We start from the raw sequence: 18,159 nt of genomic DNA, 5'->3' as shown, positions 1-18,159 counted from the left end.
CTTTTCTGCACGACCAATGTGATATACTAACCAAAAAAGTGAAGTTTCTTGAGTCAAGGAACACAAGTCTCGAAACGGAGAACAAGCTAATTTAAGTGGAACTCAACAAAATGGCGGGAGATTTGAATATTACAAGGAAGTCCCTCGACGACGTAGAACAGTACTCGAGGAGGGATTGTTTAGAGATTAAAGGCGTTCCGGTAACACTTACGGAGAACACGAACGACGTAGTAAAAGAGGTAGGAGAGCTTATGGAAGTCGAAATCTTAGAAGAAGACATAAGCACAAGCCACAGGCTACCTGCTCCGAGACCGAATCCCCACCAGCGCCCAGCTAAGCCAGGAGTACATGTTAACACGCCGACTGCATCAATTATTGTCAAATTTGCACGCAGAGATGTTCGAGACCGATTTTACGCCGGTCGGAAACATCTCCGAGATAAATCCGAACGGGTCTCACGCAGTCCGATAACAAGATCTACATTTCGGAGAGTTTGAGTCCAGGCACAAGGCGGCGTTAAGCGCCAGGCATGATCTGAAGTTCAAGTACATTTGGAAGCAGAATGGAAAAGTGTTCCTGAGGATAACGACAGCCAAGCTGTGCTGATCAGTAAATCACAGGATTTACTCCACCTCAAGCAACGAGAAGACCACGATTCACAAGAGGTAGAGTCAGCAAATTTAACGTAAGGCACGTAAGCCTAGTACGTATTGATGTCTAATTTAAATGAAGATTCCTGTCGAACCTGTCGACAGTCACTCAAGAAGGGCGATAGAGCTATGGAATGTGACCAGTGCATATGTTGGTTTCACCTAAAATGCACATGCTTATCGGTCAAAGAATTTAGATATATATATCGAAAACAAATGAATTGGTTATGTGAATCGTGCCGCTCAGAAACTTTTCCATTCAATAGCTTAATTAAGCCTGAACTTCTTGATTTATCATACAATTCGAATTCTAGCTGTCTCTGCTCTAAGAGCTTATCAATTGACTATTTAAAAGAACTACCGAGATTTGAGATCTTGTCAAAATTAGGCAACAAAACTAATAATTTCCCTACTCCTTCCAACGAAGACTCCTCAGACAGTTTACCCTGTGGAGTAAACCTCAGTTGAGAGAAAAAAAAGCGAGGATCATATCCGAGAACAGATTATGGTAGAAATGAGAGACAAACTAAACAAAACTTTAGCATAAGGTTTTATTATGATAAGACCCCATATGGGAAGCATATACATATCTCTAGAGAAAGATGGTGATCACTTCGTCACTTAGTTATCACTTAGTTATAAACTCTCTACCATGAATGTACGTCTATCCTAGACGATCACAAACCTGCTTACACAACTTCTCATAATACCTCAGTGTCCTAGGACTGATATATTTTATACATTGCCTCATACTCCGCTTCTAATCTTTCAATTAAAACAATTTGTAGAGAATGAACTTTATCTGAATATATCGTCTCCTAATAAATAACTTATTCATAGCCGTCTCAACTGTCTGAACCTCCTGAGTAGGTCATGCTTATTCCCTTCTAAGTCAAAATCAAACAACACATTTTCTAAATGGTACACTGCTTTCCTACGTATCCTGTACATATTCTCGTAAAAATCAACATACTCGACGGCATAGACGTATCCATGGTGAACACCACAATTTCTACACACATTAGCTTCATTGTCATTTACCATATCCTGCCTACCACAACAGGCCTCGAACCTCGCCGATTCTCCCTTAGTCACTTATTCCGCTATCCTTAGATCACAAAATAAACAATCGTAATATCCCTCCTCCTCCAACGCCAAATGAATTCCTGCGTTACAATCCATTCTATATGCTAATACAAGAGATTATATTTTTATGCGACGTCATGACACAGCTGTGTCGACTATAAACACAAAGCTTACCACGAGCGATCCACGTGCCACTAATTAAAACACAATCACTGTCCACGTGGAGAACAATAGATTGCATTCCAGAGTTCCCTAACAACCAGCGAGTCTGGAGCTAGCTTTCGTGTTTGCCTCACGAGAGCTCGATTGTTAGGGAAGAGTGGAATGTACGACGTAGCGGGGAATCCCCTATATCCGAATACAATAGACATGCTTACACTCGCCCGCGGTGAATCCCTGACTCGCTCCGAAGAATTAATATTCAAAGAATGTCACGAAGCAGCTGTAACCATACGATTGCATTATAAAATGAAACCCGCACACACCGCACGGATTCCACGAAATGAAGAAAGCATATAGTTCCAGTAATTTATTCATAAGCTGACACAAAAATCTTGTATCATATAGTCTCACCACAATATTATACCATATAGTTTCACCAAAATATTTTATCATATACTTTCACCAGAATGTGATACCATATAGTTTCACCAAAATCTTTTATCATATAGTTTCATCAAAATTTAAAACATTAGCGGAGCGTGACGAAACAAAAACATTACAATCATATGACAAAAATACGCACGTTCTAGAAATAGCGAACGCTTTAAACCAAAAAAACATTCACATCTCTACTAGCCTGCGTGTAGCCGCTGACTCGCGAAAATAACCTCTCGTAGCGCCTTCGTAACGGCAGCGATAATCTGTACATGGATTTTCTCTTACTTCGTCCTGCAAAACAAACCATTCCAACATCGCCCTCTAATGCTGCTACTTTCTAAGTGCACATTTCTTCGTTTTAGTTCTAACGTATACCTGCATTCTTTGTAAGAGGGTAATTGAGAAAGATTACGAACGGTATCTTGTGAATAAGAAGCGCTGTAATGTCGCAATTTGTAATACTGTCGCAATGTGTAATAAAGTTGTCGCAATTTGTAATAAAAAAGCTGTCGCAATAGTTTGTAACGCACCTCCTTAGCGATTTGTAATTAATTATCCAATATTAGTTTATTATCAGCTTATATACGAGAGTTCATTGCTGTCATGTCACACTAAGAAATGTTAATTTGAAACAAACATACAAGCAATGCAAGAAGCCTGCTACCTTTTAATTCCCAAATTTGATGAAAAATGCGAGCTTAAAGCGACGCAAAGCTTGATTCTTGCGAAATTTACAGCTGTTCCACGTCGGGGGCGGATTCAGATTGTTTTCAGTTCGTTATGAGTGCATGGATTGTAGTTCATAAAGATAAAGTTAGTTGTTGTACAGTATGTTTAAAGAATGCGGTAAAACAATGGACGATTTCAGTTGAGGGACGCCGCCGAACAAAGTGTTACAAAGCGCGCGTAGCATTCTGGTAGCACGCGCGCTTATAGCTGGAATCTCCAATTCTATAGTCTATAGTCTATAGAAGCTTATTCTTTAGATACTTAGTTGATTGTAATGATATTATTAATATGTTAAGGAGCTGTCGTCATTGCCTTAAAAAATGGATTTGTTAATTCGTTCATACCCTTTACTCGTTGCTCCAGGGTTATGTCCATGAGATTTGTTATGGCTCTACGAACATTAGTGAACATTGGATGCAATAAAATAATAATAATAAATCTTACAAATAATGGACCTGGTTTGCGTTGAATGAACCGAGCGTGGGGAAAAAATGAAAGATGATTCCTCGACATTACCATGACGTCACCCTTTGTGTGGTTTCTTTATCCCAAATAACGTTGACACATCTTCTAAGGCTGAGCTTAAGACGGAATTACCCCGAATAAGTGGAAGAGTCGTAGTGTTTTTCTCCATATTTGAACCGCTCGATAAACTCACATCGTAAACAGCTGGAACCTATAATTTCAACTTCTGATCTGGGCCAATCAAAATATAAAAGAGAGCTTACTAAGTGATAGCCAATCAGAGACAATTATAGGTTTTCCTGCTAGAGTCGTGACGTCACGGAACACGATTATCGCCGCCGTTGCTGCGTAAACGCTACGAGAGGATATTTTCGTGAGTCAGCGGCTACACGTAGGCTACATCTTTACGGGTTTTTTCTTACAGAAAACGATATCACTTTTAAAACCATATTCCCCGAAAATTTGTGAGTCGAGTGCCAGTGTTTGTTGGACCATTTTCATAATTTTGGTTTGGGTATTTCGACTGATTGACTGACATTTACATTACAATTGTGCATTTTTGTCTCTGGATACTCACTTGTCCAAGGCACGTCGCTGTATCCCCCGAACACGTATTGATCCGCGACGCTGACGATGACGACATTCGGCGCTTTTCCGTTACACTTTCGGTGGAATGTCAGAGATGCCCAGCCATCTCTTTTAGCAGAATAGCACATCTCCCACCGACTTGATGGAGTTTGCTGCACTGGCCGCAGGAATCCCAAGAGGTCGTGTAGGTATTTTGGGTCTTTTCGTCTGAGTATGGAGGACTCTTTCAGATCTGAATATTTAAAGAATCTCAATTCTACTATTTGTATCCTGTATGGTGAGAAATTATTATCCTAAAATGAGTTTTGTCGAAAAGGGCGAAATTTTGACAGCAGAGTTGCCTTGTAAAACATTATGAATTTCCCTATTGTTGCTGTTTTTCTTTTTCACACGCAACCAAAACGCTAGGTTTCTCCGAAACACTTTTCTTTTATCGAAACATTCTGATTTTATTTTTATGGGTAAGAAAAGTTTTTTTCTCAGCGCAACCAGTTAAACCGTGAACACCTAAAAGAATGTGTGGAATGAATATCAATCAATGGCAGTCGGTTTCTAAATGTTCTGAAAGAACCTGGGGCAAGCGAGCTGGAAATCTGTGATGTTCTTAAAAACTCTAGGGCCTGAACACGAATTCTTTGAAGTTTACGTGAGAATTCTCGACCTACACAGTTCTAGGGTGACAAGAAAAGCGAAAAAAAAAGATTGGAGCAGACTTCCAAATATGGGTTTGTAATGCCCTTATAAGGAATTGACCGAGCGAGCTAGAAAAAACGACAGTTTCAAAAACAAGATTGGCTGATATGTTTATTGTTTTCTGAATTTTGACTATTTTAATATCTGTTAATATCTATAATTTAATAGCCCTGTATATATTTCCGGTGCTCACGGTTTTACTGATGGTGTTGTGAAATGTAAAGAATAGCAAAGGTAGAGCGAATTCGACCAACAGGAATATAAAGTGCGCTTAACAATACGAACCCCATTTTGAGTTTGCATCATAGAACACTTCTACTTCCGTCGGGTTAAACTTGTAGCTGCCCGCCAGTACTGCGCATGCTCTATTGTTGCATCCGTCTGGCAGCTCGTACGTGAGGGATCGCGTGTAGGAAGATGGCTGACCGTACGCGCGAGGGCCGATGTACAAGTCAGGCCCTGCACCGAATATCGGCCCGTCACCAGAACCAGTGTCAATGGCAACAGACGAGGGAGAGGCTTTGAGGGATAATTTGGCGGGTTTGTAACCTTCGGTGTTGAACAGTGTAAACAGGAAGGACTTTTCTGAAGATTTGTACCGGGGCCTTGAATCTGTATTGATAAAGGTTTACAGAGAAAAACTGTAATATAACTGTATGGTTTGAAGTTTTGCACATCGCGTGGCAAGGACAAGCATACTTGATCTTAATGAAATATATGAATCCGTCTGTGACACATAGCTAATAAACAACATCAACTAGCCACGAGAAACGAGAAATTGGTAAGCTGCCTGATTATGATCGAATCGTTAAAGTCTAAGGATAGACATTCCATTACTAACTTACTGTCCCAAAACCTGTCAGTGTATCCACCGAAGACATTCTCCCCCACGCGGACGATGGTCACAGTAGGACCTTTGTTATCACAGTTGCTATGGAAGGTGCTCGCTGACCAGCTTTGATTGCTGGTACGATAACATTTTGTCCAGTTTGTGTCAAGGTAGTTCTCTACCGAACGAAGGTAGGAGTACAAGACCTGGAGAAAACCGTCACTGCGACCTAAAATTTCAGACGTTTCATGCCCTAGAAATACGAAACAACGATTCAGTTCTGTAAAATACAGCAGCCTAGTCCATGGCGGTCCGTGCGGGATGCATGTGGCTGGCCTTGAAGACCTTGGGAGATGTGACGTCACATCATCAACCAGGAGAAACCCTTTATACTAAGAAAATGAATGCCATGGACTTGGCTTCTTCTATGACCTCATGTGCTCCGCTGCCATATTTTTATTCTTTATGAAGTATATACCAAGAAAGATGAATAAGCACACTAGAAATGATATACCTTGACATCTAAAGTCATTACATGCCCTCGTTTCTTTACCCTCCCCCACGCAGTTGTCACCGCCATTCAGGGGAGAGGGGTGCGTACAGTTCCTGTCACGTGACTGGGTTCCGCCTTCACACTTGACGCTGCAGGGTGTCCAGTTACTCCAAGCGGACCATCCGCCATTAACTAGAATAAGAGAGGAGATGTGAAAATCAGATACTCCAAACGGACCATCCGCCATTAACCAGAATAAGAGAGGAGAGATGTGATAATCAGTTAGTCCAAGCGGACCATCCGCCATTAACTAGAATTAGAGAGGAGATGTGAAAATCAGATACTCCAAACGGACCATCCGCCATTAACCAGAATAAGAGAGGAGAGATGTGATAATCAGTTAGTCCAAGCGGACCATCCGCCATTAACTAGAATTAGAGAGGAGATGTGATAATCAGATACTCCAAACGGACTATCCGCCATTAACTAGAATAAGAGAGGAGATGTTATAATCAGATACTCCAAACGGACTATCCGCCATTAACTAGAATAAGAGAGGAGATGTTATAATCAGATACTCCAAACGGACTATCCGCCATTAACTAGAATAAGAGAGGAGATGTTATAATCAGATACTCCAAACGGACCATCCGCCATTAACTAGAATAAGAGAGGAGAGATGTGATAATCAGATACTCCAAACGGACCATCCGCCATTTACTAGAATAAGAGAGGAGATGTGATAATCAGTTAGTCCAAACGGACCATCCGCCATTTACTAGAATAAGAGAGGAGATGTGATAATCAGTTACTCCAAGCCGACCATTCGACATTATCTAGAATAAGAGAGATGTGGTTTTAGTTACTCCGAGCGGACAATTCGCCATTAACTAGGATAAGAGAGATATGATAATCAGTTACTCCAAGCGGACCTTTCACCATTAGCTAGAATAAGAGAGAAAATGTTATAATCAGTTACTCCAAGTGGACCATCCGCCATAAACTAGAATAAGAGAAGAGATATGATAATCAGTATCCGTGCCGTTACATTGGGTAATCATTTTAAGTAACTTGTTCAACGTGTTTAATATATAGATTTAGGCACTGCCTAAAAGCGGAGCCAGCATTGAAAGAATGTTTTTTCAATGAGATTAAAAAAGCAATTTTTACTGCCATGTTATTATGAATTGTATTGGCCCCTCCAAATGGATCAAGCAAGCACTCATTCAATAATATTAAATATGCAGTATGAAAGTACTAATCCTGGTGTAAAAAAGGCTGTCAAAATTCAAGTTGCCTTAGTTGATGACAATGTTTTTCAAGAGTCGAATGGTCAATTCTTATTATAGCTATGCATATTTTTATCAAAACAGCATAATAACAATCTTTGACCTTGTAAAGAATATATTAAGGATGTAACAGCATTTCAAAGATTTAGATGCCATTCTGTAGTTTCCATTTACTACAACTGATTATTCAGAAGAATGTGTTGAAATTAATACATATTAGTGCACCCACCCTTTGGCCAGTTGTTTCTAGAAACCCTGGATCCACCCATACTTAGCTACTCAAAAATGAATGCAATGGAGGAAAATACTAAATTACTTAAAGTTCTTTCATTTCAAACCAAACCATGTTCATTGAGTTATGATTGGGGTAGAGAGGAATAAATAAACAAATAAACAGAAAGTCAACGGGGAGTTGAAGGGAGAAATGTGACTCTATTTGAAAAAATGTGAATCTACTTTTAAAAAATATATGACAAAAATGCAATAATAGCTTGACTGAGCACTTTCCTAACATTTTCCCCTTTCCCTATTACCTTTAGGTTTGATATAAAATTGTTTTCTTTATAGATTTATTATTGAAAAAGCACAAGTTTGTTATTATCTTTATATAATTTATTAAGTAAGTACCTTGCCCTAATAAAAACCCTTTTATAGAAGTTCCATTCATGTACACTACTACACTAGCACTAGGTGCATTCTGACCGGCTTTGCCCTTGCAAAGAAACAAATAATGGATGAAACAGCATTCCAAATATAGAATGATATAGTTAGATACACTTCAGGTGCCACTTACTAGTGATACTCCATCACCAAGGAAATTAAAATCCACAAATATACCTCAGTCATGCATTACATATTGGTGAACCCACCCTTTAGCATGGTGGCCTGCTGTTTTTATTTTATTTTATAGAAACCCTGCAGCTGGATCCACACATGCTAATGCTACTACAAAATTAAATGCAATCATATGGAGGAGAACAAATTGACTTGCGAAGCAAATTAAAAACAAATCCTTGATATTACTGATTAGTGCTAAATGAAAATGTCTAATTTTAATTTATTCAGGGTGCAGAGGGGAAATAGCAAATAATTATCAATTGCATATAAAAATAGTCAATAGAGAGAGAAAAAAGAAACTGGGACTATATTTTTGATAAAAACTTTAACAGTATTGCAACAATTTGATTGAGAACTCTCCTATCATTTCCCCTTTCCTCATTATCTTCAGGTTGATAAAAAATGTTTTACAGATTTACAGTATCATTGACACAAAGTATCTTGCTCTAAAAACACTATTACACTTATACTGCTGTACCAAAGTAAGAAAGCCCGGCTACATTTGCCTATTCTTATGTCTTCCAGCCTTTAGCATCAAGCATAGACCCTCAGGTAGGTTTAACCTAAATAAAAGTGAAAACAATTAACTTGGGTATTTGTTTTTCTTTCAAATTAGTATTTTTATCATCCCATTTATAACCTTACTAATTTTCCATAACTATTTGAATAAAAATAAATAAACGATGAAAAATTTATCTTGAAACTGTAAAGTATTTATGATAATGTTGAAAAAGTTGCTGTATCTTCAAAAAGACTAAATACACAGGATATAAAAACAAGAAAGGTCTTCTTTAGCAATATATGACAGGATTATATTTGTCAGCCTTGATTAAATATCTCAACGCTGTCAATAAAGTTAAAAGAGAACGAAGAATATCAAAGGATGTTGTTATGCTCAAATTGCTTGTTAGACCACGAATTCTCAGTTATACGAATTCTCATTATAATAATTTATACAGCTCTATTTCGAAACTAAGGTCTTAAAAGTAATGGCACTAGCGGTGTGTGCCGGAAGGCTGTTCTAATCTGGAATAGTGTTGGGGGGAAATGAAAACTTGTAAACATCTGTACTCTAAAAACACATGTATAAATCGAACAAGCTAAGTGTCATTGATACAGTAGCTAGACTACTAAGTATTTCTGTTGTTAAATTCTTACTTACCGTGAGGAATATACGCCTGAATTTATAGAACTTGTAAGTAAGTATTTACGAATTTAACATTTTCATGGCGATTGTCAGTTGAATAAAAGCCATTCAAGTGCCAAAATTATAAACCAATCGGAATTCAAGTAGATGTTATTTTAGCCAATCAAAACAAGGATAGATGACATTGATATGTCATCTTGACGTCATACTAAAGCTGGTACGGTGTTTTAGTTTGAGCGATTGGTTTTGGGGGAAAAAAAACGGCCAAACGAGCATTATAAAATCACAACAATAATTTTAAAAAATGTCATATTCAAAATGAAAATCATCGTCAAAAACTCACCTTGGCAGTGTTCTTTTTTTTGTCGCTTTATGTTTGTCGCCTAGTGGTTGTGTTCGCTTTTTGTTGTAAACCGTGATCTTTCTGCTAGCAAGGAACTCGTCAACACAAGTGAATGATTTTTATAGCTGAAAACAGACATCAATCCAAGGCCTTTTCCTCTTAGGATCTTCTTACATAGATATAGACGTGAATAAATATAGAATGGTTGTGTAGAGCCTCTCCTCTTAGTCCTCTTTTTAGCTGCTGCTGCTGCTGCCACGGGCGGGATTTTACAAAAACTTCAGCCCATTTGAATCCGCTTATTTTTTCATTAAATACCATTTTCAAGCTGCCTTTCTTCTGTGAACATACGAACTTTGGAGCACAAAGCGAGGCGGTAAAAAACACACAACAGCGTAAGATCGAGTGGGGCCTGGAAGTTGCACGATTGACTGGATGGATGGATGGATGGATGGATGGATGGATGGATGGATGCCGCGCTGGCTCCGCTAGCAACAGAGAACATCTCCTCTCCTAAACTGTCAATTTTGAAGTCTGCTCTCGCGAGCACAAAAATTTCAAATGATGTGAGAATACGAATGAATAACATTTTACAGTAAATTTCATGTCTCCTTCCCTCAATCTGTGAGAAAGCTCCGTCATATTGATCTATTTCAACCAGGACAAGGGTGTGTGGTACAGTCTTGTGTCTTCCTACTCACTTGAGTTTGTTGAGGCTAGTCCGCCATGTTGATCTCTTTATAAACCCACCTGGACAAGGGTGTATGTTACATTACCGTGTCTCCTCACCCTCCCCCTGACAGGCAGCGCCTCAATGTTGATCTCTTTATAGCCTCACCTGGACAAGGGTGTATGTTACATTACCGTGTCTCCTCACCCTCCCCCTGACAGGCAGCGCCTCAATGTTGATCTCTTTATAGCCTCACCTGGACAAGGGTGTATGTTACATTATCGTGTCTCCTCACCCTCCCCCTGACAGGCAGCGCCTCCATGTTGATCTCTAAAAACTCACCTGGACAAGGGTGTATGTTACATTACCGTGTCTCCTCACCCTCCCCCTGATAGGCAGCGCCTCAATGTTGATCTCTTTATAGCCTCACCTGGACAAGGGTGTATGTTACAGTCCTGTGTCTCCTCACCCTCCCCCTGACAGGCAGCGCCTCAATGTTGATCTTTGTATAGCCTCACCTGGACAAGGGTGTATGTTGCAGTCCTGTGTCTCCTCACCCTCCCCCTGACAGGCAGCTCCGCCATGCTGGGGGGCTGGGTTTGAGCATGGTCTGAGTCGGGTCCTGGTCCCACCAGAGCAGGAGGTATTGCAGGGGGTCCATGACGACCAGGGAGACAACGCACCGCTCACTGAAACAAGGTGACAAACTCAATCTGCAGTGACTTATGCACCCATGACAACGGCTAGTAAACACAGAGAAATCCGTGACAAGGTTATTTTTTCGAGGGGTTTGGGAGATGCGGATATGTGTACTCTTTTTCTTTGGTTAGTAGTTTACTTCATATTTTCTATGAATTGAGGTTAACTAGGGATTTAAAAAAATTAAAACTACATGCTAAACAAGGCAATATGTCACAGCTTTATGTACCCAAGATGTAGACACCGCCATGGTGATCTATTTATAGCCTAATCTGGGAAAGGACCCATGTCACAGCTTTGTGAAAACTGACCCTCCCCTAGACAGTAGGCACCGCCACGCTGATATTTATAGCCTTACCTGGACAAGGACTCATGTCACAGCTTTGTGAAACATGACCCTCCCCTAGACAGTAGGCACCGCCATTTTGAGGGGCAGGGTTTGAGCACGACCTGGATTTTGATTGGACGCCAGTGGAGCACGTGACTGAACAACTTGTCCATGTCGACCACAAAGACCAACCACCACTCACTAGAATGAAGATAAGAGTTTTATGCGCATGCGGCAAGGAATTGCTAGAAATATTCACTCGGGCAAGGACTCGTGTTACACACCCTCTCCATCTTGTTATACTCACCCGGGCAAGGATTTGTGTTACACACCCTCTTCATGTTGTTTTACTCACCCGGGCAAGGATTTGTGTTACACACCCTGTCCATGTTGTTATACTCACCAGGGCAAGGATTCGTGTTACACACCCTGTCCATGTTGTTATACTCACCCGGGCAAGGATTCGTGTTACACACTCTCTTTATGTTGTTATACTCACCCGAGCAAGGATTCGTGTTACACACCCTGTCCATGTTGTTATACTCACCCGGGCAAGGATTTGTGTTACACACCCTCTTCATGTTGTTTTAATCACCCGGGCAAGGATTCGTGTTACATACCCTGTCCATCTTGTAATACTCACCCGGGCAAGGATTCGTGTTACACACCCTCTTCATGTTGTTATACTCACCCGGGCAAGGATTCGTGTTACACACTCTCTTTATGTTGTTATACTCACCCGAGCAAGGATTCGTGTTACACACCCTGTCCATGTTGTTATACTCACCCGGGCATGATTCGTTTTACATTTCCTGTCCATCTTGTTATACTCACCCGGGCAAGAATTTGTGTTACACACCCTCTTCATGTTGTTTTACTCACCCGGGCAAGGATTCGTGTTACACACCCTGTCCATGTCGTTATACTCACCCGGGCAAGGATTCGTGTTATACACCCTGTCCATCTTGTTATACTCACCCGGGCAAGTATTCTTGTTACACACCCTGTCCATCTTGTTATACTCACCCGGGCAAGGATTTGTGTTACACACCCTCTTCATGTTGTTGTACTCACCCGGGCAAGGATTCGTGTTACACACCCTCTTCATGTTGTTATACTCACCCGGGCAAGGATTCGTGTTACACACCCTGTTCATGTTGTTATACTCGACCGGGCAATGATTTGTGTTACACACCCTGTACATGTTGTTATACTCACCCGGGCAAGGACTTGTGTTACACATCCTCTTCATGTTGTTATACTCACCCGGGCAAGGATTCGTGTTACACACCCTGTCCATCTTGTTACACTCACCCGGGCAAGGATTCGTGTTACACACCCTGTCCATGTTGTTATACTCACCCTGGCAAGGATTCGTGTTACACACCTTCTCCATCTTGTTATACTCACCCGGGCAAGGATTCGTGTTACATTTTCTGTCCATGTTGTTATACTCACCCGGGCAAGTATTTGTGTTACACGCCCTGTCCATCTAGTTATACTCACCCGGGTAAGGATTCGTGTTACATTTCCTGTCCATGTTGTTATACTCACCCGGGCAAGGATTCGTGTTACACACCCTGTCCATGTTGTTATACTCACCCGGGCAAGGATTTGTGTTACACACCATGTCCATCTTGTTATACTCACCCGGGCAAGGATTCGTGTTACACACCATGTCCATCTTATTATACTCACCCGGGCAAGGATTCGTGTTACACACCATGTCTATCTTGTTATACTCACCCGGGCAAGGATCCGTGTTACACACCCTGTCCATCTTGTTATACTCACCCGGGCAAGGACTTGTGTTACACATCCTCTTCATGTTGTTATACTCACCCGGGCAAAGATTCGTGTTACACACCATGTCTATCTTATTATACTCACCCGGGCAAGGATTCGTGTTACACACCATGTCCATCTTGTTATACTTACCCGGGCAAGGACTTGTGTTACACATCCTCTTCATGTTGTTATACTCACCCGGGCAAGGATTCGTGTTACACACCATGTCCATCTTATTATACTCACCCGGGCAAGGATTCGTGTTACACACCCTGTCCATCTTATTATACTCACCCGGGCAAGGATTCGTGTTACACACCATGTCCGTCTTGTTATACTCACCCGGGCAAGGATCCGTGTTACACACCCTGTCCATGTTGTTATACTCACCCGGGCAAGGATTCATGTTACACACCCTGTCCATGTCGTTATACTCACCCGGACAAGGATTCGTGTTACACACCCTGTCCATGTTGTTATACTCACCCGGGCAAGGATTTGTGTTACACACCCTCTTCATGTTGTTATACTCACCCGGGCAAGGATTCGTTTTACACACCCTCTTCATGTTGTTATACTCACCCGGGCAAGGATTCGTGTTACACACCCTGTCCATCTTGTTACACTCACCCGGGCAAGGATTCGTGTTACACACCCTGTCCATGTTGTCATACTCACCCGGGCAAGGATTCGTGTTACACACCTTCTCCATCTTGTTATACTCACCCGGGCAAGGATTCGTGTTACATTTCCTGTCCATGTTGTTATACTCACCCGGGCAAGTATTTGTGTTACACGCCCTGTCCATCTTGTTATACTCACCCGGGTAAGGATTCGTGTTACACACCCTCTTCATGTTGTTATACTCACCCGGGCAAGAATTCGTGTTACACACCCTGTCCATCTTGTTATATTCACCCGGGCAAGGATTCGTGTTACACACCCTGTCCATGTTGTTATACTCACCCGGGCAAGGATTTGTGTTACACACCCTCTTCATGTTGTTATATTCACCCGGGCAAGGATTTGTGTTACACACCATGTCTATCTTGTTATACCCACCCGGACAAAAGTTCGTGTTGCACACCCTCTCCATCTTGTTATACTCGCCCGGGCAGGATTCGTGTTACATTACCTGTCCATCTTGTTATACTCACCCGGGCAAGGATTTGTGTTTCACACCCTCTTTATGTTGTTATACTTAGCCGGGCAAGGATTTGTGTTACGCACGCTGTCCATCTTGTTATACTCACCCGGGCAAGGATTTGTGTTACACACCCTGTCCATGTTGTTATACTTACCCGGGCAATGATTTGTGTTGCACACCATGTCCATCTTGTAATACTCACCCGGACAAGAATTCGTGCTGCACACCCTCTCCATCTTGTTATCCTCACCCGGGCATGATTCGTGTTACATATCCTGTCCATCTTGTTATACTCACCCGAGCAAGGATTTGTGTTACACACCCTCTTCATGTTGTTATACTCACCCGGGCAAGGATTCGTTTTACACACCCTCTTCATGTTGTTATACTCACCCGGGCAAGGATTCGTGTTACACACCCTCTTCATGTTGTTATACTCACCCGGGCAAGGATTCGTGTTACACACCTTGTCCATGTTGTTATACTCACCCGGGCAAGGATTCGTGTTACACACCCTGTCCATGTTGTTATACTCACCCGGGCAAGGACTTGTGTTACACATCCTCTTCATGTTGTTATACTCACCCTGGCAAGGATTCGTGTTACACACCCTGTCCATCTTGTTACACTCACCCGGGCAAGGATTCGTGTTACACACCCTGTCCATGTTGTCATACTCACCCGGGCAAGGATTCGTGTTACACACCTTCTCCATCTTGTTATACTCACCCGGGCAAGGATTCGTGTTACATTTCCTGTCCATGTTGTTATACTCACCCGGGCAAGTATTTGTGTTACACGCCCTGTCCATCTTGTTATACTCACCCGGGTAAGGATTCGTGTTACACACCCTCTTCATGTTGTTACACTCACCCGGGCAAGGATTCGTGTTACACACCCTGTCCATCTTGTTATATTCACCCGGGCAAGGATTCGTGTTACACACCCTGTCCATGTTGTTATACTCACCCGGGCAAGGATTTGTGTTACACACCCTCTTCATGTTGTTATATTCACCCGGGCAAGGATTTGTGTTACACACCATGTCTATCTTGTTATACCCACCCGGACAAAAGTTCGTGTTGCACACCCTCTCCATCTTGTTATACTCGCCCGGGCAGGATTCGTGTTACATTACCTGTCCATCTTGTTATACTCACCCGGGCAAGGATTTGTGTTTCACACCCTCTTTATGTTGTTATACTTAGCCGGGAAAGGATTTGTGTTACGCACGCTGTCCATCTTGTTATACTCACCCGGGCAAGGATTTGTGTTACACACCCTGTCCATGTTGTTATACTTACCCGGGCAATGATTTGTGTTGCACACCATGTCCATCTTGTAATACTCACCCGGACAAGAATTCGTGCTGCACACCCTCTCCATCTTGTTATCCTCACCCGGGCATGATTCGTGTTACATATCCTGTCCATCTTGTTATACTCACCCGAGCAAGAATTTGTGTTACACACCCTGTCCATGTTGTTATACTCACCCGGGCAAAGACTTGTGTTACACATCCTCTTCATGTTGTTATACTCACCCGGGCAAGGATTTGTGTTACACACCTTCTCCATATTGTTATACTCACCCGGTCAAGGATTCGTGTTACATTTCCTGTCCATTTTGTTATACTCGCCCGGGCACGGATTCGTGTTACACACCCTGTTTATGTTGTTATACTCACCCGGGCAAGGATTTGTGTTACACACCATGTCCATGTTGTTATACTCACCCGGGGAAGCATTCGTGTTACACACCCTGTCCATGTTGTTATACTCACCCGGGCAAGGATTCGTGTTACACACCCTGTCCATGTTGTTATACTCACCCGGGCAAGCATTCGTGTTACACACCCTGTCCATCTTTTTATACTCACCCGGGCAAGGATTTGTGTTACACACCCTGTCCATCTTATTATACTCACCCGGGCAAGGATTCGTGTTACACACCCTGTCCATGTTGTTATACTCACCCGTGTAAGGATTCATGTTACACAGCCTGTTCATGTTGTTATACTCACCCGGGCAAGGATTCGTGTTACACACCCTGTCCATGTTGTTATACTCACCCGGGCAAGGAATTGTGTTACACACCCTCTTCATGTTGTTATACTCACCCAGTCAAGGATTTGTGTTACACACCCTCTCCATCTTGTCATCTCCCCGACACGCTGATACGTCTATTCTTCCTGCAGGGTCCAAGAAATACCTGGAGCGGGACTGGATTCCACCAGAACATGTGACATTACACGTGCTCCAAGAAGACCAGGTGGTCCACCCACTTTGCGCTATGGGTAAAATGGTAATAATATAATAATAAGTTATTCAATAAAAGTTAAATACTTTATAGATTTCAAAATATATCGCGGTCACAAAGCAGGCATTGTTTTCAAGGCACATGCTCAAACGTATTAATAAAGGAAAGGCCTCTGGATATGCAATCTTATGTGATTGGCCTCTCTTCCCTATCGCTATCCCTTATACATCAGGCCAGTACCCAGGGGGTGCAAGGGATGCGTTAGCTCCCCCCCCCCCCCCAACACATTCACAAAACGGCGGAAAGTCCACTATATATAAAGCATAAGCGAATTAGATAAAAAGCGCATTATGGATCGTTCGATTGTGTCTAGAATCTAATAAAAATAATTTTAAAGTCAAACTTCTTTCGGGGGAGGGGGGGTCAGAATTCTATCAAAAAACTCACCCCCTCCAGCCCCACCCCCCGTCCTGGAGAAATTTGGCCCACTTTTTCGGATTTCGCACCCCCCACCCCAACCCCCCTAAGAAAAATCCTGGGTACAGGCCTGTACACATTATGTTACACAGGTTTTAGGGTATTCAGATTCTTGCAAACCTTTCGAAACAAGGTTGACTGTAAAAGAAGACTTCATGTTTTGACTTTTCCTTCCCCGCATCTATTTGATGTCATAGGTAGCTATATATAAACGGACACTAAGCTATGGAGGTTAACGCGTAGACGACAGACAAATATTCTTCGGAAGAAACAGGTCTTTGCCTATACGAAGGGTTTTCCCCATACTTCTAAAGATTAAAATATTTTGAGTATCAACTGACAGTCTACAAGTCTTATCCAGTATGATTTGTATAGTCATTTCTATTTTTATTTGTTTCAAGAAGTTAAAAATGCCTTGTTTTGATTAAAAGTTCTATTAGAAAAAAAAACTAAATTTGTAAGAATTACCAAACCTAACTAAGGCCAAACGCGTCACGTGTCAACTCGAAAGAATTGAATATCTGTGTTTTGCACTTGCGCCTTGGCAATGAAGTAAGACGCAGAAATCGCTCCAACCAGGACCAAGATAACAATAAAGACTGTGGCCACCACCAACCGGCCTCTATTGAAGCCATTCGCACTGTTTCTCCCACTGGTTGCATTCTCTGATCCGACTGGTTGAGATGGCCATGTTTTTACGTCCTGTGAACTGCTAGTCATCTCAAAATTTTCGTTGCTTGATGCATACACATGCGTATTTGGACCACGTATTATACAACTCATCTTTTATACTAAGATGATCCTCACAGAAATGGCTTTCCTTGGCAAAGTCAATTATGATGCGACTAGTGGTCTGTAAAACACTGGTTCTGCTATAGAGGAATGCTGATATTTAATATTTGTAAAAGACTTAATTTGATATCAAGATATTCTATAGCAGAGTTGACCTCTGCTGTGTTTACTTGGTACCGAGATAGTGCAGTAGCATTGATCTAAATATATAGAGTGCTTAGTCCCTGGCTGGGCAGGATTCTACCCACCA

General features: G+C 41.9%; 1 protein-coding gene across 1 annotated transcript; it reads right to left on the bottom strand.

Moving 5' to 3' along the window:
* Positions 1–1,187: 1,187 nt before the first annotated feature.
* LOC5504431 lies at positions 1,188–17,274 on the bottom strand. Its single transcript, XM_048722121.1, has 9 exons — positions 17,238–17,274; positions 16,512–16,671; positions 11,477–11,781; positions 10,888–11,108; positions 6,155–6,443; positions 5,657–5,893; positions 5,097–5,423; positions 4,108–4,350; positions 1,188–2,627 (listed from the first exon to the last, which is right to left on the bottom strand). The coding sequence occupies exons 1-9, from the start codon at positions 17,272–17,274 to the stop codon at positions 2,503–2,505; spliced, it is 1,944 nt and encodes a 647-aa protein (XP_048578078.1). The 3' UTR covers positions 1,188–2,502.
* Positions 17,275–18,159: the final 885 nt, after the last annotated feature.

Source organism: Nematostella vectensis, chromosome 14 (assembly GCF_932526225.1).
Source record: "Nematostella vectensis chromosome 14, jaNemVect1.1, whole genome shotgun sequence".
Lineage (NCBI taxonomy): Eukaryota > Metazoa > Cnidaria > Anthozoa > Actiniaria > Edwardsiidae > Nematostella > Nematostella vectensis.
This window is presented reverse-complemented; position numbering and strand designations above follow the sequence as displayed.

Coding starts and splice junctions, on each gene's coding strand:
- LOC5504431 (XM_048722121.1), bottom strand. CDS start 17,274: ATGAAGTCTTCTTTTACAGTCAACCTTGTTTCGAAAG. Junction 5,894..6,154: donor TAATGACTTTAGATGTCAAG/GTATATCATTTC, acceptor TCGTATTTCTAG/GGCATGAAACGTCTGAAATT. Junction 4,351..5,096: donor TGATGCAAACTCAAAATGGG/GTTCGTATTGTT, acceptor TTAAATATTCAG/ATCTGAAAGAGTCCTCCATA.